The sequence below is a fragment of the Littorina saxatilis genome, linkage group LG12, assembly GCF_037325665.1.
Source record: "Littorina saxatilis isolate snail1 linkage group LG12, US_GU_Lsax_2.0, whole genome shotgun sequence".
Lineage (NCBI taxonomy): Eukaryota > Metazoa > Mollusca > Gastropoda > Littorinimorpha > Littorinidae > Littorina > Littorina saxatilis.
Genome location: NC_090256.1, coordinates 64,112,594 through 64,135,607, shown reverse-complemented (window position 1 = coordinate 64,135,607; position 23,014 = coordinate 64,112,594). Strand labels below are relative to the sequence as shown.

The window sequence follows — 23,014 nt, the reverse complement described above, 5'->3', positions numbered from 1 at the left end:
TCACACACGCACGCACGCGCACATACAAACACACCGGCACACACTTCACAGTGACACATTCAGTGACACACACACACACACGGGCACAAAGGCACACCGTGCACACACACAGTGACTTTACTCAAAACACACTGTTGACAGGTGAATAGCCGGCCTACTATGTAACTATCGTAGTCCCGGCTGCAAAACACTCACTTGAAACCAATACTCAAAAAATATACCGCTACTTCCTTGTAAACGCACAGTATCCAGCACTGAAAGGGTCAACACCCCTGCATCAGTGGCAACGTGGCGTTTGGCGGATCAAACTGACCGTGAAACTCACGGTAAACGCCCAACCCCCACATCAGTTAATTTTGTTCCAAAGGTGTAAAAAAAAAAGAAAAAACAAGTCGCGTAAGGCGAAAATACAACATTTAGTCAAGCTGTCGAACTCACAGAATGAAACTGAACGCAATGCAATTGTTCAGCAAAACCGTATACTCGTAGCATCGTCAGTCCACCGCTCGTGGCAAAGGCAGTGAAATTGACAAGAAGAGCGGGGTAGTAGTTGCGCTGAGAAGGATAGCACGCTTTTCTGTACCTCTCTTCGTTTTAACTTTCTGAGCGTGTTTTTAATCCAAACATATATCATATCTATATGTTTTTGGAATCAGGAACCGACAAGGAATAAGATGAAAGTGTTTTTAAATTGATTTCGAAAATTTTATTTTGATCATAATTTTTATATATGTAATTTTCAGAGCTTGTTTTTAATCCAAATATAACATATTTATATGTTTTTGGAATCAGAAAATGATGAAAAACAAGATGAACGTAAATTTGGATCGTTTTATAATTTAATTTTTTTTTACAATTTTTAGATTTTTAATGACCAAAGTCATTAATTAATTTTTAAGCCACCAAGCTGAAATGCAATACCGAAGTCCGGCCTTCGTCGAAGATTGCTTGGCCAAAATTTCAATCAATTTGATTAAAAAATGAGGGTCATGTGACAGTGCCGCCTCAACTTTTACAAAAAGCCGGATATGACGTCATCAAAGGTATCTATCGAAAAAGAGAAAAAAATGTCCGGGGATATCATTCCCAGAAACTCTCATGTAAAATTTCATAAAGATCGGTCCAGTAGTTTGGTCTGAATCGCTCTACACACACACACACCGTCGCACACACAGACACACCGTGACACACACACACACACGCATACACCACGACCCTCGTCTCGATTCCCCCTCTATGTTAAAGCATTTAGTCAAAACTTGACTAAATCATGTGTAAAAAGTGTCCACTTCAGTTGATTCTTATCCTCTTCACAAAATACAGAGATATTCGAGCAAATAATGACAAGAAATTATATGCTGCATGCAGTCATCCCGTTGAGTCGGTTCCGAGGCAAACATCAGTTTGCCACTGCAGCAGAGACTGTAGAGTATGACTGCAGTCTCTGAATAGTAGCCCATGCCACTGATGCCAGACTGCAGACAGTGGACGAAGATTTGAGAGACTCATGTAAGGTTTAAGAGGTCGACCTTGGGAGATTTAAAGAGATCGAGTGACTGGTTTTTTTTTTAATACGCCGCTGTGTTCGACACCGAGAATCTTACCCCTCCCCCCTCCCCCCTCCCCCCCCCCCCCCGCCGATTTTCACCACTGAGATGACTTTGATCTGGACAAATGAACTGACTACACTTCTGATATATTGGTGTGTGTGTCAGTGTACGTATGTGTGTGTGTCAGAACCCTTTTATGTGTTTAAAGTGTGCGGCAAAGTCTTTGTTACAAAATAATGATATGATGTTAAGCTGTATTGCGAACTCCCTTTGGGAGGTTACCTCCCTTGCTTTGGTTGCTCTTTTGTACAAAAACACCGTTTGGTCGAAAGAAAGAACATAAGCAGTAGCCTCCCTTTAAATCTGTGGTAAATAAAGTAGACATGGATCAGACCGAATCATCGGAACGAAAGGCAAAAACGACTAAAAGTCGAAGGGAAACTGCCGTAAGTAATCGTCCGAAGAAATAGCTTTATCGGCAGAATAATCCTAATACTGCTCGCAGACAGACACAACGAACACACAACAAACACGAATTCATACTTCAAGTGCTTGCCACCCGAATGATGACATACATGTATAGTATACATGTATGTGAGCAAATCATGAAGGGGATAGATTCTGACAATCTGTTCGAGACAAATGTAGCCAATGTTTTTACAGAGTGACGTTAAATCAACGGTTTTATCGTCATTATTTATCTGGTTTACCAGTGGAGATGAGGATTGAGGTGTTATGTGTGCTTCTAGCATTATAACAAACGGAGTAGCTCGGGAACCGACTATACTGACTGACTTAGTAACTAGTCCGTTACCGTTTACTGAGCCCCCCAGGCTCAGGAACCGACAGTCACTAGTAGCTCTCAAAATAGACCTCCCCTTTCTTTATAGTTTATTCCAAAGCTTTTTGGTGATTGCGGATTACTACACCAAAGCTCACGAGTCACTGATTCAATAGACCCTATCGGTATTCCAAGCTCTCGTAATCTCTCGCAAACTTCAGAGCATAGCAAAGCATGCGGTACAGCGATATCGTGCGAGCTGCACAAGCCAAGGTTCGAAGTTCTCGCGATGTTCAAAGCATAACAAAGAGCGTGTCTCGCGAGAGCTGCTCAGACCGAAAAGGTCTATAATTCTGAATCAGCCATCACTGAATATATGTGAATTCGTCCGCGGACCTAGCAGCGTGGATCACTAGTCCACTGTGAGGCAGCATTTATCAACAAAATGCAGTGCATAAATCATTGACATGGGAACAAATAAAAATTAACCTTTTATCAGTAATGACAAGACATGAGTCTACTTCACATTGAGTCATGAGTCTGCTTCGCATCGAGTTACTTTAAGTTTGACAGAGCTGACAGAGAACATGTGATTGTGAACCCGCACATCCCTCGCTTCTGTCAGTCGCTCATGATCGTGCTGTTGTCAAAATACAAGTCTTTTGAGTCTAAAACTGATCTCCATAATTGCATAAATCTTTCTCCCAAAAAGCAAGACCACAGTTGTTTGAATTAATCTTTAAAAAAAATATTTATCAACAATGCAACGGACCTAAAAAAAACAAAAAGACCTGTACGGCTGCGTATATATATATATATCTTGTGGAAAAAGTTAGTTCCCGAGACTGGGGGCTCCGTACCCAACTTGTCGGTTCTCAAACCAAGGCCTATAATATACAGTTCTGCTTAAATTCTGTATTATTTTGAATTGCAGCTGATATTTAAGTGTTTTTTAAAAATAATAATAATAATAATAATAAATGAGCATTTATATAGCGCAACTTTACAATTATGCTCTTTGCGCTTGACACATTTAAAATTAAAACACAAATACAAGCATTTACATCTACATTCATAGTCAGCAACGCTTAATTAAAAGCATACACCATCAAACATACATTACAAAAGATTCTTCTACTAACTAAGTAATAAAAACATGAATAAAATAGGTAGTGAAAACAAGGAAATACCAGCTGAATACCCTTAATCAAACAGAACATGTTATCAACAATACTGAAAACAGCCCTAGATGTTTATATACATTATCACATTATCACTAAAACAACAAATACACTACATGTACCCTGCTGATGGACTGAGAAAACAAAATCAGGGGTTGTATTTCTTGAAGAGGTGCGTTTTAAGTGCTCGTTTGAATGCTTGGGGTGACTGAGAGTGGCGGATGTGAAAGGGGAGAGAATTCCATTGTGTGGGTGCGCAGAAAGTAAAAGTGCGTTGTCCGTATGTTTTGGTTTTGGTGTGTGGAATGGTGAGGATGCGACAGTCAGAAGAGGCACGGAGTTGTCTTGCTGGAGAATAGACGGTGAGGAGTTCAGAGAAGTAAGCAGGAGACGAGCCAGAAAAGAAGTTAAAGGAGAGGGTGGACAGTTTGTAGTCAATGCTGGCTTGAATAGGTAACCAGTGCAGTGTGTGAAGAAGTGGTGTTGCGTGATCTCGTTTTCGTGCTTTCAGAATGAGGCGTGCTGAATGATTTAAGGAATAGTCAAATTTGACCACATGCAAGAGAAAGAAAAGTAATAGTAAACTAAGTAATAAGAAGATAAAAAGAAGAAGACACGACAGACCAGACAAATATGCAGGTGTAAGCACAAAATATCCTCATGGAAATATAGGCATTCATGATTCAAGCACAACATTGGTGGGGTTTTTTTTTTCATCAAAGAACATGCATGGCAACAGAGTAACATTAGTATTTCTTAGGTGTGGTACATGTTTGCAGGTTTATTATGTAATGACAATGCAAGTCAGTATTGATGTATAAAGTCCTGATTCATCTAAGTATGCATGTTGGATGGTAAAGAAATAGCGGTATTATATTATCAATTAAGTAGTTGTTGAACTGATTAACTTTTTGAACTCTTTTGACTTTTTGTATACCTTGATCAGTGTTAAGGCCAAAAAAAATAAATAGTCTGTTTACGGTAACATAGGCAAAGAAAATAGGGTCGGTAGGTCGGATCTTTTATTTTTTAATTTAATTTTTTTCCAAAAAACTATATTTTTAAGTTATTTTGTCAAAAAACAGACTTTTTTTCCCAAATGCCAAAAAAAGTCTAGGGTCGCGCAAAAAAATAGGGTCGGTCGGCATACCGTAAACAGACTTTTTTTTTGTGTGCCTAACTACAAATAAATCTCTCCAGTGTAATACTTGATATACTCCAATCTTGTGTTTCAGGTTCAAGGCACAAATGACAACAGCATCGTCAGTAAATGTTCCATGTCAGGTGCTGGCTACTTTCATGATCCTTTCCTGAAAGAGTTTGTGGCCAAAAACTCAAAAAGAGCTCCTCTTATTAACAGGTATACATGCACAAGAATAACTGAATTTCAATGAAAATGTTATCAAGTTGAATTGTTCTGCATACACATTTGTACTTTATGATAGCTTAGAGTTAATAGTACTACTACTACTAGTAAAACCGGGATTCTGATATTTTTTAGCCTGTAACTTTGTAAGTGTATTTGTAAATTGTAATATCTGTTGTCGGTGAGCTATTGCTTCTGATTACAGTACATACATAATGACATAAAACAGGAATACATTATGTGTGTATATATTTCAATTAGCTGACTTTAAGTTTGATAAAGCAATATCTGCTAGTTTAATTTAGTGTACAAGACTGTTTTATTGTTTGTGATTTGCTTTACTTTCAGGGGTTACTATGTACGTGCAACATGCATTGACCAGGTGTTAAGACAGTTTCTTGCCAAGAATCAGGGCAGCAAGAAGCAGGTGAGTGTTCCTTACTGAACATGTACACATGTAAAATTAAAAATAATGTAGAAGTATGAGAAAACAGTTCTAAATGGTTTTGTGGGCATGAACCTATTTGTACATCAATTTTGATGAATCTTGTTGTTTTCACTGTTTCAGTATGCTTCTTTTCATAGTTTTCAATTTTATGCTTGTCGTGTATATGGCATGTTTGTGTGTAACTGTTGGAGCATTCCCTCGTTTTTCATTCTTTAAAACATATCACAGCTGCTCCCCATTACATTTTTAACACTATTTATGGTTTGTTTGATTTATTTCTGCTCAGATTGTTTCTCTGGGAGCTGGCTTTGACTCTGCTTACTTCAGGCTGAAATCTGACAAACTTCTGGAGGATACTGCTTTCTTTGAGGTATGGCAATTAGGTCCTGGCATTGTATGCTTATTTCCTTCCGCGTGCACTTAAACATTTTGCTCTTCTGCCATTAAGAAGTAATTATAAATAAGGAATGGTAGCATTGGTACTAAGACAGCACTGATTTTGAATGAATCTTAAAATATTCTGCCCTTTTTCCGGCATTCCTGGAGATACTATGGTGAGAAAAAAGCTTTTTTTTTTACAAGTGAACTGCGCCAGGAGCTGGCTTTGAATTTTTTCTTCTTGTTGCTTTACAGTCAACATGACAGGACTCTGTGCACACTTTGCCTGTAGTCGGGTGTGCGAGCAACCAACATTGTGAAATGTTTTAATAGCATTGCGTGCAAAATGAGTCAGCATGTACACATGTTGTATGGCTTCATGTATAATACTGCAGAACCCCCCTTCAAAGACTTCCAGAAATCTGAGAAAATCAGGTATTAAAAAGGAGGGAGTCTTAAAAGGGGGGTTCCATTGTAGATTTGTACCAACAAATCAGCAATGATTGAAATGTTTTTCATTTTGGATAGATTGACTTCCCGGAAGTGACAAAGAGAAAACATGCAATCATTGAAAGCAAGAGCAAGCTGTCAGACCTTCTCAATCTGGATGAGCAGAAGAAGAAAGTTGTACCTCCTATTGGTGAGTACAGTAAAACCTGTCTCTAAAGGACACCCTTGGGGTATGGTAATGGTGTCCCTATTAGACAGGTGTCCTTTCTTCACAGGTGGAGGGGCCGGGGCAATATTTTACAAAGAGCACGTAAAATGTACAAGACACTTTTTGTCAATCCTGGAGTATGTATTTATTTTTCAACACAAAACACAAGGTAAAAACTTAAATAAAATTACTTAAATAAAATAAACTTAAATTTTCATGTATGTAGTGTCTGTTTGTGACAGTGTTTACACTTCCTACGGTCCGAAAAATCGTGTCCGCATCCGTAAGTGGCAGATGTCCGTCCGTTAAAGGTTAGTTATTGTTGAAATCGTGTTCGTTCCATGATAAACTGTCCGTATGTAGCAGGTGGCTGTTACAACAAGGGTCCGCTAGACTCAGGTTTTACTGTACTGAAATTGTTGGTGTACTCGCTCCTCCTGCAAGCTGCCTCCAATTTCCAAGATCTGCAGCTTTAGAATACGTAGAATTTAGATATTTGTTAGTGAAAATGCTCACACATGTATGGAGTTTGCCAATTGTGTCCTTCTCGTTGTGAATTCTATTCAAACCTCTCTTGCTTGGATAAACCTGTGGAAGAAACAGTATGACTGTATGATGTTTAAATTCAAGTTTTGAGGAAATAGTAAGTATTTGTTTGCCCCTGAAGTGTGCAGTAAATAATGTCGATATCGGCCACCCCAAAGGATCCCCCCCACAAGGTTCTTTATATATAATTCACCTTTCCATAAAGATCACCTGTCTCTAAGGACCAGTTTTGGTTAGTCTCCTGAGGTGCTCATTGCAGACAGGGTTGACTGTCAAATTTATGTTTCTTTTAGTTTGCACGATTGTGATGTGACTTGTGGCTGTCAACAGAGCTCTGGACGAGCGATTACTGCCTGTTGGGAGTGGATCTGACGCAGCTCAACACCTTGGAGGCTGCCCTTCGAATGTGCGGGGCAGACTTTGACACGCCCACTTTGTTTCTCTCGGAATGCGTCATGACCTACATGACACGGCGATGGTATGTGCTCTAAGCATGGGTTTATTTGCCAGAATGAGATATGAGCTTTTATAATGTGATTATGTATGATAGAACTAGAAGACAGTGAAAAACAGATCCATCAAAAGACATTTTCCGGAAATAACTCTGTCATGGTTTTCATCGGTCACAGGAGTAAAGCTGATCAGAAGCATGGAACATGTTCCGGATGTTGTGAAAAGCTTGTCTGAGGTAAAGGGGCTCTAACTCTTCCAGACCGCTGGAAATCCTGAGAGAGTTATTTTTAAAAATCGTCTATTGGACTCAGACTTAGGAAAGTTAGAACAACATGTTTGCTGTTTGTGTGTGCGTATGTATTCTTCTTCTGAAAAGGGGATGGGGCTGAAAAGAAGTAGGCCCAGATATGAAAAGAGATAGAAATGTGTTTTGTATTTCTCTCTAAGTTATAAAATGAGTGTCATAACCTTTGTTTTACTTTCAGCTCTTCAGCTTTGGTGAAATGGGCAGGGGAAACATTTCTGGATGCCATCTTTGTGATGTTTGAACAGGTAAAAAAACAGGTTAATATCAAAACATGTAGAAGCATGTTTATTGGTTGGTAGTTTGGAGTGTCATTCAACAGTATTGAAGCTCGGAATAACACTGAATCCATTCTTTAAACTGATTTTGATTAAACATTTAGGCCTATGTGCTGCTTTTGGTAGTTGCATGTTTAATTTGTCTGAGTTTTGATGTTTAGTTTCTGTTTTTATTACTTCAGTACTTTAATGATACTCTATTGTCCCATTGCTGGGTTTCTTGTGTGTCACCGGTTCATGCCATTTTACTAATCTCTATCTTTTTGTTGTTTCAGATAAACCCAGATGATGCTTTTGGAATATTTATGTACGTACATGTATTTGAAAATCATGACTTTGATTTGACCAGTTTTGTTGTCATAATCATTTAACACTTGAATTGTTGTGAAAGCCACTCACTGTCCATGGCAGATTGCAGTTAAAATGTGTGTTAAACAGTGGTTATGATGATTACATGGCAGCACAATAAGTCAATAGTACAGTGGAATCCCCCTTTTAGGATCTCCAAAAATCTGAAAAAATCTGGTCTTACTCTTAAATTAAAAAGGAGGGAGTCCTACTCTTAGAATAGGGGTAATTTTACAGATAATGAACAAAAAGTCTGAGAAAACAAGGTCTTTAAAAGGAGGGAGTTTTAAATTGGGGGGTTCCACTGTATTTTGATTTTTACCAAGGATTGTGATTTGTGCAGGTCCTGCTCTTGTATTTAAAGGCACAGTAAGCCTCCCGTAAACCATCACAGAGCTCCCCGAGCGTCTAAATACAGTACAAGCATACTTCCATTTGAACGCTCACCGAACGGGAACATCCTGGCTGCTTTCTGTCGAGCGTGAGACATTTTCAAAGAATTTATTTTCGTAGACTTGTTCCGTTAACAACAACGGCGCCTCGTTTTTGCGCTAGACCTAACTTTTAAAATCTAAATAATAAATTGACAGCTTGTTACACAAACATTCTTTAATCATAAAAGAATTCGTTTTTCATCAAGACAAGATCAGAACAATTCGAAGTTGTGAAAGTTTAAAAAAAGAAAAGCCCGGAAGCAGGGTCACGCAAGGGTCGTAGCAGACGACGGCCGGTTTATCAGTGCAAATCGCCGTTCCTCTCAACAGTCAAAAGCCATCGCTAGAGTTCTTGTGAACCACAGCCGTTGTTTCGTGCATAAAAAAACCGTGCTATTGTAGATAAGCTCACGTCGAGTCGCATTCAAATGACTAACTATGACGACTGCATTGTGAAAAGGGAAAACTGGATCACACGGGTTCACGATGGCTCAGGGGTAAGATAAACCACGCAAAAATAAATTCTTTGAAAATTGTTCGCTCTTTACGGAGGGCACCTAGGATGTTCTCAATTGGTGAGTGTTTAAATGAAATGGTGTTTGTACTGTGTGTAAAAGCCTGACCGTATCTGTGATGGTTTACGGGAGGCTTACTCTGCCTTTAACATGAATATCATGTTACACTACAGGTATAATATAAATATTATATGTCGTATGTGTAGGCATGATTGTTGTTGTTACATCTATTGTACAATGCTAGTGCATGGATGGATTGCTTTGCAGGCAGAACCACTTTCACACAATCGGCTCACCTTTGAAGTGCATCACCGCATTCCCTACAATGGAGAGTCAGATCAAGAGGTTTTTGGATTTGGTAAGTTGAACAATTTTTTAAGTGTTTTCTGTTGTGTCTCAGTTTTCTCGTGGCTGATGCACAGAGAAAGTGGTTTCATTGTAATGCTGGATGTTTACACGTTGAAAGAAGAGACTAACAAGTCGCGTAAGGCGAAAATACAATATTTAGTCAAGTAGCTGTCGAACTCACAGAATGAAACTGAGTGCAACGCAACGCAGCAAGACCGTATACTCGTAGCATCGTCACTCCACCGCCCGTGGCATGTCATGTCAAATTTCATAAAGATCGGTCCAGTAGTTTAGTCTGAATCGCTCTACTGTCTACACACACACACAGACACACAGACACACAGACACACGCACATACACCACGACCCTCGTTTCGATTCCCCCTCGATGTTAAAATATTTAGTCAAAACTTGACTAAATATAAAAAGGTCGGGAAGCCACCATTTTGTGACGTTTGTTATGATGGAGCATTCCATGATTCAAGTCTTAAACTCTGTTACATTTGTGTGATACTTTTCTAGAACGGCGTTTATATTACAGTTGCTTTTGTCATTTCTACAAGCATGTTTGTATCGTAATTCCAGTTAGTCTGCATCTTATTTCTGTCATTACATCAGTAGTTATGTTGAGGAGCATTCACAGATCAGGAGACATGGTTTTGAAACAATTACAATGAACAAGCTAAAGTCAACCTGTCAGCAAGCCAGTCAGTCAACTAATTGATCATTTCTTTAGCTAAATTTGCTTTTCAGTGCTCATGCATTTCCAGGTAGAGAATGAATCTGTGATTTTCCTGATGCAATTATGCTTGTAGCATACAAAAAGAGTGATCTGTAAAAGTTGGTTCGGTAAGACCATTATGTTACAATCAACATACTGACACTCCTCCAGGCATAACATTTGTTGTCACTGTTTCTCTAGGGATGGCAGAAATGCAAGTGCCATGATCTGAACGAGATGTACAGACATGCCTTGACGGCAGAGGAGAGGGCGAGGATTGAGACGCTGGATCCGTTCGACGAGTACGAAGAGTTCAACTTGAAGTGTGCTCACTATTTTGTGCTCTTGGCCTCCACCTCGTCCAGCATTACAGACTACCTCTTTACTTCTACGTCTGAAGGTGTGTTGCTGTGTTGTGCTCTACATTATCCAGTTGGCAGAGTAGAGGCTATTAACTTGCCCCAACTTGACCCACACATTAGCTACTTCTGAGTGATAAAGTTGATCTGAATGTTTGCAACCTCTCTGGCAAAGTAGATCTAATAATGTGTTCTAATTTTGTCCTGGATATGACTGCCTCTGCACTTTAAATAAAGATGACTTGAATGCAGACCTGTTTACCCGTACGATTTGGGCGTATTTTGTACGCCAAATTATTATCGGTACGCAAATACGCGACACACGCACAAAATACGCATAAGAAAAAGTCTAGAATACGTTTTCTGTTGTTGGTGTGCGGATTACGGAATGGTACAACTGATACCGGTTTCGGTCGAAAGGAGATAACCATGACAGCGAGTCTTCAGCTGTGGAAACCTTGTTCAGTTGTTGGCACGTGCGATCGTCTGGACAATTGTGGCAAAATGAAGCGGTAAAATGTGCCAGTTTCGGATGACTGTACGAAGTCTAAACAGCAGAAGCAGCAGATTTTCTTGGAGAAATATAAGAAAGAGCCAGGAATTGTGGAGTCTACTATGGGAAAAAGTCATGCACACTGCAAGTATTGTAAATCAGATTTCTCCGTTGCCCATGCTGGGAAATATGACATCGAACAACACTGCAGTTCCAAAACTCACCAGGACAGGGTTGCTGCAAAGAAATCCGCTGAAAGCTGCCAAGAAATTATGAAGTTCATTCCCGCAAAGCAAATCCTGCCAGAAGAAAAGGCTGTAGTCCGTGCTGAAGCAATGTTTTCTGAGATGATTGTAAAACTGAACTTGCCACTGTCAACCGCAGATGTTATTTCACGAACTTCATCTTTTCATTATCAATCTGTTTGGAAGACACTGGTTATAATGCTATAAACTGACAGGTAAATAAAATTGTTTTATCCCTGTTGTATTGGAAGGAGTTAAATTCTGAAGGTGTTCACAAGACATGCTATTCTTACACAAACACGTTTGCACCCACGCGCACATTTTCCCTCGCCCATAATTTATGGCTTTGCTTGCAAAGTACACCAACTTTATGAAAAATACACTCAACTTTTTGGGAAAGTACTCTTGCCTCGGGTTTAGGGTAAACAGGTCTGTGAATGTTTCAAACCTCCCTCACACTATAAAACATCCACGGCACAATGAAAAGCAATCGGCTGTGGACACTGAAATTGACAGCTGCCAGACCCTGTCTGTGTCCTTTTACAGATTTGTCGGGGTCGATCCACACATACATTATTGGAATTTAAAGCTAACCACTACAGCAGCACAGTTATGACTAAAGGACTGCTGTATCATCAAGCTGCAATATTTTGGCCCCACAGTTTGTTGACAAGAGTACAGTGAAAACCCCTTTTTAACGTTACTAGATTTAAGAATTCCTGTGTGTATGACCTTGCTTGCTCAGATTTTCTTGTGCATAGCCTCTGTGTTTGTACCTCTGTTTGTACCTCTGTTTGTACCTCTGTTTGTACCTCTGTTTGTACCTCTGTTTGTACCTCTGTTTGTACCTCTGTTTGTACCTCTGTTTGTACCTCTGTGTTTGTACCTCTGTTTGTACCTCTGTTTGTACCTCTGTTTGTACCTCTGTTTGTACCTCTGTTTGTACGTGTGTTTGTACCTCTGTGTTTGTACCTCTGTTTGTACCTCTGTGTTTGTACCTCTGTGTTTGTACCTCTGTTTGTACCTCTGTTTGTACCTCTGTGTTTGTACCTCTGTTTGTACCTCTGTTTGTACCTCTGTTTGTACCTCTGTGTTTGTACCTCTGTTTGTACCTCTGTGTGTACCTCTGTGTGTACCTCTGTGTTTGTACCTCTGTTTGTACGTGTGTTTGTACCTCTGTGTTTGTACCTCTGTGTTTGTACCTCTGTTTGTACCTCTGTTTGTACCTCTGTTTGTACCTCTGTTTGTACCTCTGTGTTTGTACCTCTGTTTGTACCTCTGTTTGTATCTCTGTTTGTACCTCTGTTTGTACCTCTGTTTGTACCTCTAATTTAAGACTCCTTCCCTTTAAGCATCTGAAAAATACCTTGCAAAGTTGACTGGGTTCAGTTAAGGATGCTTTTAAAACGGGGCAAGGGGGTATGGCAATCCGTTTGTAAAGAAATTAAGTTTTTTCGTGTTGATGTAAATAATGCATTATTCAGCTAAATAATTCATTATTTACACAAAAGTAAAAAGTGTGATTGTTGTAATTAAATAAATCTTTTATTTACTAAACAATTCATTATTTAATAAAATAAAAAAAATCCATTATTTACTATATAATGCATTCTATATTATAGAATGCATTCTATAACGTTACGAAACTACTACAGGACAGCTCCGCATGGCTCTGTCAAGTTACAAATGGCGGCCAGGTTTGGAAGACGAAGGTGCTCGATAAAAAAACATGTAAATGATTATTAATTTCTTTTGTCAATATTCTTGCATCTAACAGGTAAATTCAGATGTATTAGTTGTTTGAAATGTGTCGGGAGCCGATTTCAACAAGAAATTGTACAGATATTTGCCAAAAATCCCTCTTTTACTGACAGAGCCATGCGGAGCTGTCCTGTAGTAGTTTCGTAACGTTATAGAATGCATTCTGTATTATAGAATGCATTCTATAGTATTCTATATTATAGAATGCATTCTATAGTATAGAATGCATTCTATAGTATAAAATGCATTCTATACTATAGAATGCATTCTATACTATAGAATGCATTCTATACTATAGAATGCATTCTATACTTTAGAATGCATTCTATAATATAGAATGCATTCTATAAATAATATAGAATGCATTCTATACTATAGAATGCATTCTATAATATAGAATGCATTATATAGTAAATAATGGATTTTTTTTAATTAAATAATGCATTGTTTAGTAAATAAAAGATTTATTTAATTACAACAATCACACTTTTTACTTTTGTGTAAATAATGAATTATTTAGCTAAATAATGCATTATTTAGCTATATAATGCATTATTTAGTTAAATAATTCATTATTTAGATCAACAGGAAAAAACGTAATTTCTTTACAAACGGATTGCCATAAGGGGGGGGGGGGGGGTACCACTGTGGTATTGTTTACTAAAACACAATATGCTATTTATGCCCAAACAGACTGTAGCTCAGCTGAAGCACATCCCGAGAGTGGACTGATCACACTGACCCACACACCTCTGGGCAAGCCCGGCATCAAACGTTTCAGTCACTCCAGCGTTCTGGTGGCTGACCGCTACATTATGACCAGTGGAGGATTTGGTGAGGTGGACGGCCGTCACCAGAGGGTGCAGGAAATCTCCCTTACTGACACAGCTACCATGGAAACACAGCTGATCAGGTGTCACAGTGATGAGATTCAGTGTAAGATTCCTCTTGTCGTACAGAGTTATCTGAAAGCTAAATTATTAATCTAGAACGACAGGTGCGGTTTTGACCAGATCTGAAAGGTTCATGCCTTGTTGTTGTTGCAGTTGACCTATCTTTTAGCAGAATTGAATAAGAGAATGAAGAAGTTATGGCTTTGTCTTTGACGCTAAAGACCGGAAACGAAGCTTCAAATTGTCAGTTTTCATTGTTTCTTTGCGACGCTTTATATTTTCTGAGACAGTAAGAGAAAGGGAAACAAAGATACCTTTCTTTTCAATTATTCTTCCTTACATAAAGAATTTCTCGCTTTAACTACAGTTGGCGGTTTCACTGGCATACACGTACTATTAATGTTTTCAGACTCCAGGATGCACCATTCTGCGATTATGCTGTCTGACGGCCGAATGATGCTGTGCGGAGGTCGGCAATCGCCATTCTTCCTCTGCACTCAGCTGCTGGTGTTTGACCTTCACATTCATGCTGATAGCAGTTCAGTTTGTGAGGGTCAAGGTCACAGACAGTCGGCTGCCCTGCAGGAGGGCACTGGTGATAGAACTGGAGGAAGTAACTCTGCAATGCAAACAAATAGTAACAGTGGTGATCATGAGAAAACGAACGGTGTTAGAAACGATGAAGACGACAAAGTTAGAAACGGCACATGCACATCCAGCGATGTCAACTCTACTGTTGCTGAAGGTGCTTCCATCTGTGATACTACTCATAGTAACCCAAGTGTTTCTGAAAATTCAACTTCCAGTTCATCCAACAACCGGCCTAATCGTTTCAATAGAACAGGTTCAAGGGATCGTCAAGTTCTTGTGACAAAGGCAGAAGAGTTGACGAACTTTGAAGGTGGTCATGTGACATGCTCTGTTCTGAAGCAGTCAGGTGACATTCCCTGTCCAAGATGGCGTCACGCTTCAGCTCTGGTTAATATGAAAGGTAAACAATGTTACATGTTTTTTCATATATGGTAGTACTATTAACAGTTGCTTCAGAAGAGTTACAGACAGGTGAAATCACGTAGTTTACATGGTGAGTGTATTTAGCAGCAGGGATATTGAGTTTGAATAGTTTAGCTTTGGAGTAAACAGAGCTGCCAACTGCTAATGCTACACTTTCAGCATAGCATGCTACGTTTTAAGACAAATTACTACACTGTTATGCCAAGCTTAGAATTGCTACGCTCAAACAAATAATCACAAACACGCAACAGTTTGCTCTTTCTTGGTACTCATTTCTGATTCTCACTCCGGGTAGCGGTCTGAATTTGTGTTATAAAGCATTGTCCACACTGTAAAGTGACACTGCAGACACTCTCTATTGGCCATGGTGTTTCTTTATTTTCTCAATAAACTTTTAAAAAATGAATATATTCTTATGCTGAAAATTCAAAAAAATGTAAATTGCTACACTTGAGGTTTGACAAGGGTTGGCAGGTCTGAGTAAATCTTTATCCAGTCATTGTGTTTTTGTAAAAATGCTGTTAACAGTTAACGTTTCCTGTCCTGAACATCTTCTTGCTGCCATAAGAATCAAGCATCGGGATGTTATAGTATGCTGATTGTATGCGTACATTATCCTTGCGCGGTAAGTTTGATGCGAACTGTGAAGTGTTAAAAATCTGTTGGTAGTCTTACTAAGTCTTGATTTAAACAAGAAAAATCAGAAAATAGATTCAGAGCTTTTATTTGTAGATTCAGTGTTAACATGCATGGTTTGTTATTCAGGGTCGGACTGTGTGTTTCTTCATGGGGGCCGCACGCAAAAGGCAGAAGTGCTGTCAGACACGTACATGCTGGATGTGTTCGCTGGGGTGTGGACAAAGGTAAGTTTTGTTGCATGTATCATCTTCGTCTTTTAATCTTTCTTTCTTTTTTGTTTGTTTTGTATTTTGTAATTTTCTGCTTTCTGTCTTTCTTTCTCTCATTGAATTCATTTTATGTAACAGTAAGAAAATAATTTTGATCTGTTTCTGCTTGTGAATTACTCATGAAAGTTACACTAAAGTATACATCTGCAAATACAGGTGATGATAAAGATGGCAATTATGAGGACGATGCAAACACAAATTCTTAAATGAAATAATGTACATAGCAATAATTCTATGCAACAGGTGGAGTGTAGCGGAGACCTGCCAGGAGCTCTGCATTCACACTGCATGCTGACATGGGGGGAGAGGGAGGCCCAGAGGGTGGTGATGGTGGGGGGTATGGATGGGGACCAGTGCCCGCAGTCTTCCATCTTTCTCCTCAATCCCCACTGTCTCACCTGGCAGAGACTGCAGGTCAAGGGACATTTTTTTCCCAGGTAAGATGACCTTTTTTTGGCACAGGTCAGGGGAATTTTTGGCCGGGGTAAGGCGAATGTTGTGCAAATGTATGGGGACTTTTTTGCACCTTATACCTCAGGGCCTAGCATTGGAAGCCGTTCGGCGTACTTTACACCGAAATAACATCTCCAGTACGCGGAACTCGATTTGGTGTACGCCGAAATGCAAAAACATGTTATTCACAAACGGTAAACCCAAACAGTCCCAGCTTTTGTTTTGTGTGCCGTTCGGTTCAATTCTCAATCGGGTTGACAGTTTGCTTGAGCACGCACTTCATTTGGTAATTCCAATTCCTGCCATAAACAGTGTCTAAATGGAGCAACAGAATTAAGCCAGAACCAAGTATCAGGGCCTAGCATTGGAAAAAGTGAGTTCAGCTTACAAAGGCGGGGGTCTGGGGGCCACAGGAGGCAAAGCCCCTGGTGGGGGCTCGGGGGGCGAAACCCCCCGAATTTGAAGATTTTTTGGAGATTTTTTACCTAAAATGACCCCCCCCCCCAAGAAGATTGAGCAACTAAATTATGCCTTCACCAACAAGCAAAACACAGACAGAAAACAAGAAAACTGACAATCTTGTGCTATTTGGCCTAAAAGTGCTTACCTTCTTCAAACAAACACAATGTCACTCAACTTATGTCAGCAATGTCACTCTTTGTCTTAAAGTTGTTGAAAACTATACACAGTCTCAAGCATAAATCATGTCCCTCCTTTGCTTAAGTTAAAAATATTGAAAACTATACACAGAGAACAAACTGAAGTTGTTAAAAAGTATGCTTTGCCAGAAATAGCAACCTTTCGGAGCCATAGTCCGTATCGGCACAGATTACTTCTTCTGACTTGCCTTCCGCCTTCGGAACGAAATCCAGCCATTCCCACTTACAGGAATACCTGGATTCTTTGTCACTGAATGGCTGACCACGTTCAACAATGTCGCTTCGAGACATTATTTCAAGTCAAGAGCCACAAAACACCGGCACAAAGCATGCTCACATTGTCCAATGCTAGGCCCTGATACCTGGTTCTGGCTTAATTCTGTTGCTCCTTTTAGATACTGTTTATGGCAGGAATTGGAATTACCAAATTCTTTTGTGAAAACAACAGGAAAAAGAGAACGGCAACTTCTTCTTCTTCTTCTTCAGCGTTCGATAATGGGAATGGAAAACCAAATAAATAAACTGTTTCGTCAGAGAGAGAGAACATTTTCTCTGATAATTCCTCTTCACATAATTTTTTCAATTTATGTCTGTAAAATTGGCCAGATGTTTTAGCATTTTCTTACGCTGAGGGACTAACGATGCTATGCGTTCTGTTTTTAGATCTGTACGCTTTTATGTGAGTTCTGTTTTATTGTCAGACTTTTTATGTGTAACTATGTGTCTATTACTTATCTTACGTGTTTTTGTCGTTTGTTTTTTTCATCTTTTTAAACACAATTTTTCTAGATTATTTTATATAACTATAAGTGGTCGTTGTCTATGAATTGTTTTTAATGCTTGTATGTTATTTCTTACGAGAAAACTTTTTATGTAAAATGTTAATTAATTTTAATGTCTAATGTAAAGCGCAATGAGACTGCCATTCGGCGGTGAACAGCGCTATAAAAGAATGTTTTATTATTATTATTATTATGTGAGCGAATGCTCTATATCACACGTACTGTACGTGTGGGGTTAGTTCCGTATAATTACGGAATTCCGTATAGCAAAAATTTCAACAACAACAACAACGACAAAAAAGTGAGGAATAAAACCTGAATCCTGATCGCGTCTATGTACGGTACAGTCTCACATGTTCAGAATGGTAACAGACCCTATTGGTATTTCAAGTTCAAGTGTATGTGCACCTTTACTTACAGGTATTCCCACACCTGCCACATAGTGGGTGACAAGCTGGTGGCTGTAGGAGGTGTTAATCTGCATCGTCAAACACCTGGCGTGGCCATCCTCAACCTCAGTACAGGCCAAGCTCAGGAGTTCTCTTTTCCTGTAAGATTATTTGCAATATACAGTGGAACCCCCCTTTTAAGACCCCACGATTTAAGACTCCCTTTCTTTTAAGACCTGATGATCTCAGATTTTCGGAGGTCTTAAAAGGGGGGTTCCACTGTATTCTGTCTATGTCTCTTTACACACACAATCACACACAGACACACTAATACAGATCGACACATGATAGCATACAATGTATTGCCTGAAAGTGTTTCTGTCTGCTTTACTCAATATTGATTTTACTATTGAAACAGTCAGGCGTGAGTTTTTTCCCCCTGCAAACAGCATTAATTTTGCTGAGATCATTCTTGAGATCCCTACAATACACCAGATTACACAATTTTCACGATTTTCCACATACACAACAGTTTTTAAAAAAGCCAAATGTTTGGGGTATGGGGTGCTTTTACACTTTTTGAGTCACTTGAGAAAAAGTGACTATGTAATCGGTCAGTGTTAGTCTGTCCGGCCGGCCGGCCGGCCGGCCGTAGACACCACCTTAACGTTGGACTTTTCTCGGAAACTATCAAAGCGATCGGGCTCATATTTTGTTTAGTCGTGACCTCCAATGACCTCTACACTTTAACGATGGTTTCGTTGACCTTTGACCTTTTTCAAGGTCACAGGTCAGCGTCAAAGGAAAAATTAGACATTTTATATCTTTGACAAAGTTCATCGGATGTGATTGAAACTTTGTAGGATTATTCTTTACATCAAAGTATTTACATCTGTAGCCTTTTACGAACGTTATCAGAAAAACAAGGGAGATAACTAGCCTTTTCTGTTCGGCAACACACAACTTAACGTTGGGCTTTTCTCGGAAACTATAAAAGTGACCGGGCTCAAATTTTATGTGAACGTGACTCATTGTGTTGTGAATAGCAATTTCTTCCTGTCCATCTGATGCCTCATATAATATTCAGAACTGCGAAAGTGACTCGATCGAGCGTTTGCTCTTCTTGTTTTCTCAACATCTTATGCCTGACAAAGTTGTATTTTTTTTTTAAAGTGACCATTGGTAAATGTCCTGAAGAAGCCTCCATAGTGAAAAGTTTGACACTGGGTTTGTGCTATCCTTGTTTTGGTGAGAACAGATTTTTTGGTCTTTTTGGCTCACGTAAGTGTAGCCTATGCGATCGTAACTTTGTCTGTCTGTGCGTGCGTGCGTGCGTGCGTCTGTGCGTGTGTATGTCTGTGGTAGAAACTCTAACATTTGAAGACGTCACATTACATTGACGTCACATTATGACGTAAGAGGGTTAGACGTCACGCGAAGGAAGTACTGACAGTCTCGGTCATTATTATTTTGAGCGCGCCGAGACTAGTTGGCAGTCGTGTCCTTGTAAGTAGGCTACATGCAGACAGACAGATCTAGATCTAGTGTCTCGCTTTCTTGCACAGTTTCACCTATGCTCTTTCTGTGTGTGTGTGTGTGTGTGTGTGTGTGTGTGTGTGTGTGTGTGTGTGTGTGTGTGTGTGTGTGTGTGTGTGTGTGTGATTGAGTTTGTGTTACTGTTTGTCGATTTATTACGTGAGCCTTGATGGCTTCGCCTCTTGTTTACAAATAATATTGTATTTGTTTTCAGAGTGTGTCCAGAAATCAGATGCTGATGTTCCACCGACATTGCAGCGTGATTCTGCCTGACAACAGGATAGTTGTGCTAGGGGGTGGGGGTAACTGCTTCTCCTTTGGAACCCACCTCAACTGTACTCCAGTCACCGTCGACATTTACAAGTGCCTGGAGGCCGTGCCTTGAGGGACAGTTGTGTCCTTGTTGGTCAGCTGCACCTCCACACTACTTCTGTGATTTGTTACGAAGGGTGGGAGGAGTCTTAAGTGCTTGCTTGAGAGAGACGTTGTTAATATGTACGGTGACATTTTTATGGTGGGGCAATTTTCTTGTTAGGAATCATGAAGTGTATGCACCTCGTCAATAATAATAATAACTACATTTTGTAAGATTGCAAATTTTCTGGTTGATACATAACTTTCAGTTTATGAATAATGCAGCAAAAATATCACAGACAGGTTGACAAGCACACAGGTATACATACTCACACAGTGACACATAAACACACACAATGACACATGAACACACACAGTGACATACACACACACACACACACACACACACACACACACACACACGCACACACACGCACACACACGCATGCATGCTGCGTCACTGAAATCGAACATCAAAATAAAAGTTAAATACACAGTCAACACACATTGCACATGCACAGGGATCGACAGCTTTGCATCCAGGAATGCATTACTGTCCTAAAGCAGATTGAAGTTCCAAGAAAAAAAGTATGTTTATGGATTTATTTATGAACTTTTGTGTTTGCATTATATCCATAGGGGTTGCATGATGTGCATATTTTATCAGAATGAATTATATAGACAACTTTATTTCCCATCCATGCTTTCTGGAGCCCCCGCATTTCCAAACCCCACCCGCTTTGAAATATTTATAGCTGGCTGCTTTGGGTTTATTCAAATGTTTGAAATGAATATTTTATGCACTGCTTGACTGTTCTCCTGCTGCCTCTTTACATCCTTAGGTGATCTAATGATACACAAAGTTTCACTCTTGACGAAAAAGTCACTGTTGGCATGTTGCAGTGCTATGTAATAATGTGGATTAATTTATTTAGCATTTATTTGTACTGAGAGAGAGAGAGGGAGATTCTGATCAAAGTTACAGACAGACAAAGAGAGTATATGTGAGTGTGTGTGTGTGTGTGTGTTTATGTGTTTTTTTCCCAGTGTTATTTACCTGTGTACATTTGTTTTGTTGCATGTATTACTGTTTTCACAGGAAGAGGCTGATATAGCCATAGAAGTTTAATAGTTTTCATGGGCTTAAACCTTTATCCGCAGCGCTAAAAACAATCTTGATAACAAATGAGAATTTTTGTCACTAACTAAAGAAAGTATGTAATTTTGTGTGTACTGGTGTTTTTATTGAATTTTGTGCAACTTCAATATGGATAATTTAATTGTGTAGATGCTGTTCAAGAGTAAACCTTTTTTTTGCAAGTTTGACAGATTTGACACCTTTTATGGATCAGAAACTTGTAACGCTGAAAAAAATAAAAACCCACACGCACGCATGTGCGCACATGCACACAAATTTACATTTAAGTGGGCTGCTTTTAGTATAAAGAAACGTGTAGGTATGCTTCAAATGTGTACCTAATTATTGACATGCCTTTTTTTCAAGCGTTTTCATGGGATATAGGATTTGATATTTTGTTATGAAATAAAGATCTTGGAATACGGACTTGAATACTAAATGTTTGCACAGCGTGTGTGAGTGTGTTCCCTAATCAGAGTTTTAGTCTCCCATAGCGTTCTCATTTCAAAATCAGAGTGATAAAAAGTACACTTACACCCCAAAAAAGAAAACAAAACACATACAAAGAAATGCACCACAGGCAAAAGGTGCGGAAGTACTGAACAAAGCATTGGACATATTAATTGCAGATTGCAGGCAAATTTTGAGGGGTTACCAATATGTATGTGATGGGTGCCCTGCAGTGTGAAGAATGATCATGATCGAATAGACCTTTTCGGTATCTGAGCAGCTCTCGCGAGACACGCTCTTTGTTATGCTTTGAACATCGCGAGAACTTCGAACCTTCGCTTGTGCAGCTCGCACGAGATCGCTGTACCGCATGCTTTGCTATGCTCTGAAGCTTGCGAGAGATTACGAGAGCTTGGAATACCGATAGGGTCTATAGGCCATAGACTGCTGTTGCTATGGAAACTGGCATAAACAGGGCCATATTGGATTTCTAGGAAACGGTTTTACAGCAAAATCATACATCAGAAATGCATAATATTTTGCACAAAGATACACATGACATATCTACAATCATATAGAACAAGTTTTTGACAAAAGACAAATTGAATTTAAATAAATTTTTACAATAAGGATTCATAAAAATGTGGCTAGAAATTCATTAATCCTTTTAAAACATTTTTTTTGTATTCAACTGTAGTCTTCAGTCAAAAAATCGTTGTATATGATTGTAGATATGAGTCTTGTGTATCATCGTGCCAAATATCATGCATTTCTGATGTATGATGTCGCTGTAAAACCGTTTCCTAGATATCCTATATAACGTCTGTGTCCATTAATATTCACAATGTTTTCATTCATTTTTGAGTCACTTGAGAAAAAGTGACTCTATGTAATCGGTCAGTGTTAGTCTGTCCGGCCGGCTGGCCGGCCGGCCGGCCGTCCGTAGACACCACCTTAACGTTGGACTTTTCTCGGAAACTATCAAAGCGATCGGGCTCATATTTTGTTTAGTCGTGACCTCCAATGACCTCTACACTTTAACGATGGTTTCGTTGACCTTTTTCAAGGTCACAGGTCAGCGTCAAAGGAAAAATTAGACATTTTATATCTTTGACAAAGTTCATCGGATGTGATTGAAACTTTGTAGGATTATTCTTTACATCAAAGTATTTACATCTGTAGCCTTTTACGAACGTTATCAGAAAAACAAGGGAGATAACTAGCCTTTTCTGTTCGGCAACACACAACTTAACGTTGGGCTTTTCTCGGAAA

At 39.3% G+C, this 23,014-nt stretch overlaps 2 protein-coding genes across 2 annotated transcripts in view; both read left to right on the top strand.

Annotated features, from left to right (window-relative positions):
- Positions 1-23,014, top strand: part of LOC138982546 (uncharacterized) — a 243,226-nt gene that overhangs the window by 206,059 nt on the left and 14,153 nt on the right. The gene's annotated exons all lie outside the window — the stretch shown is intronic.
- Positions 1,864-21,718, top strand: LOC138982531 (tRNA wybutosine-synthesizing protein 4-like). Its single transcript, XM_070355837.1, has 16 exons — positions 1,864-1,996; positions 4,748-4,872; positions 5,227-5,305; positions 5,613-5,696; positions 6,233-6,344; positions 7,239-7,386; positions 7,847-7,913; positions 8,219-8,250; positions 9,508-9,598; positions 10,510-10,708; positions 13,860-14,102; positions 14,469-15,050; positions 15,839-15,936; positions 16,225-16,418; positions 18,296-18,425; positions 20,015-21,718. The coding sequence occupies exons 1-16, from the start codon at positions 1,934-1,936 to the stop codon at positions 20,183-20,185; spliced, it is 2,418 nt and encodes an 805-aa protein (XP_070211938.1). The 5' UTR covers positions 1,864-1,933; the 3' UTR covers positions 20,186-21,718.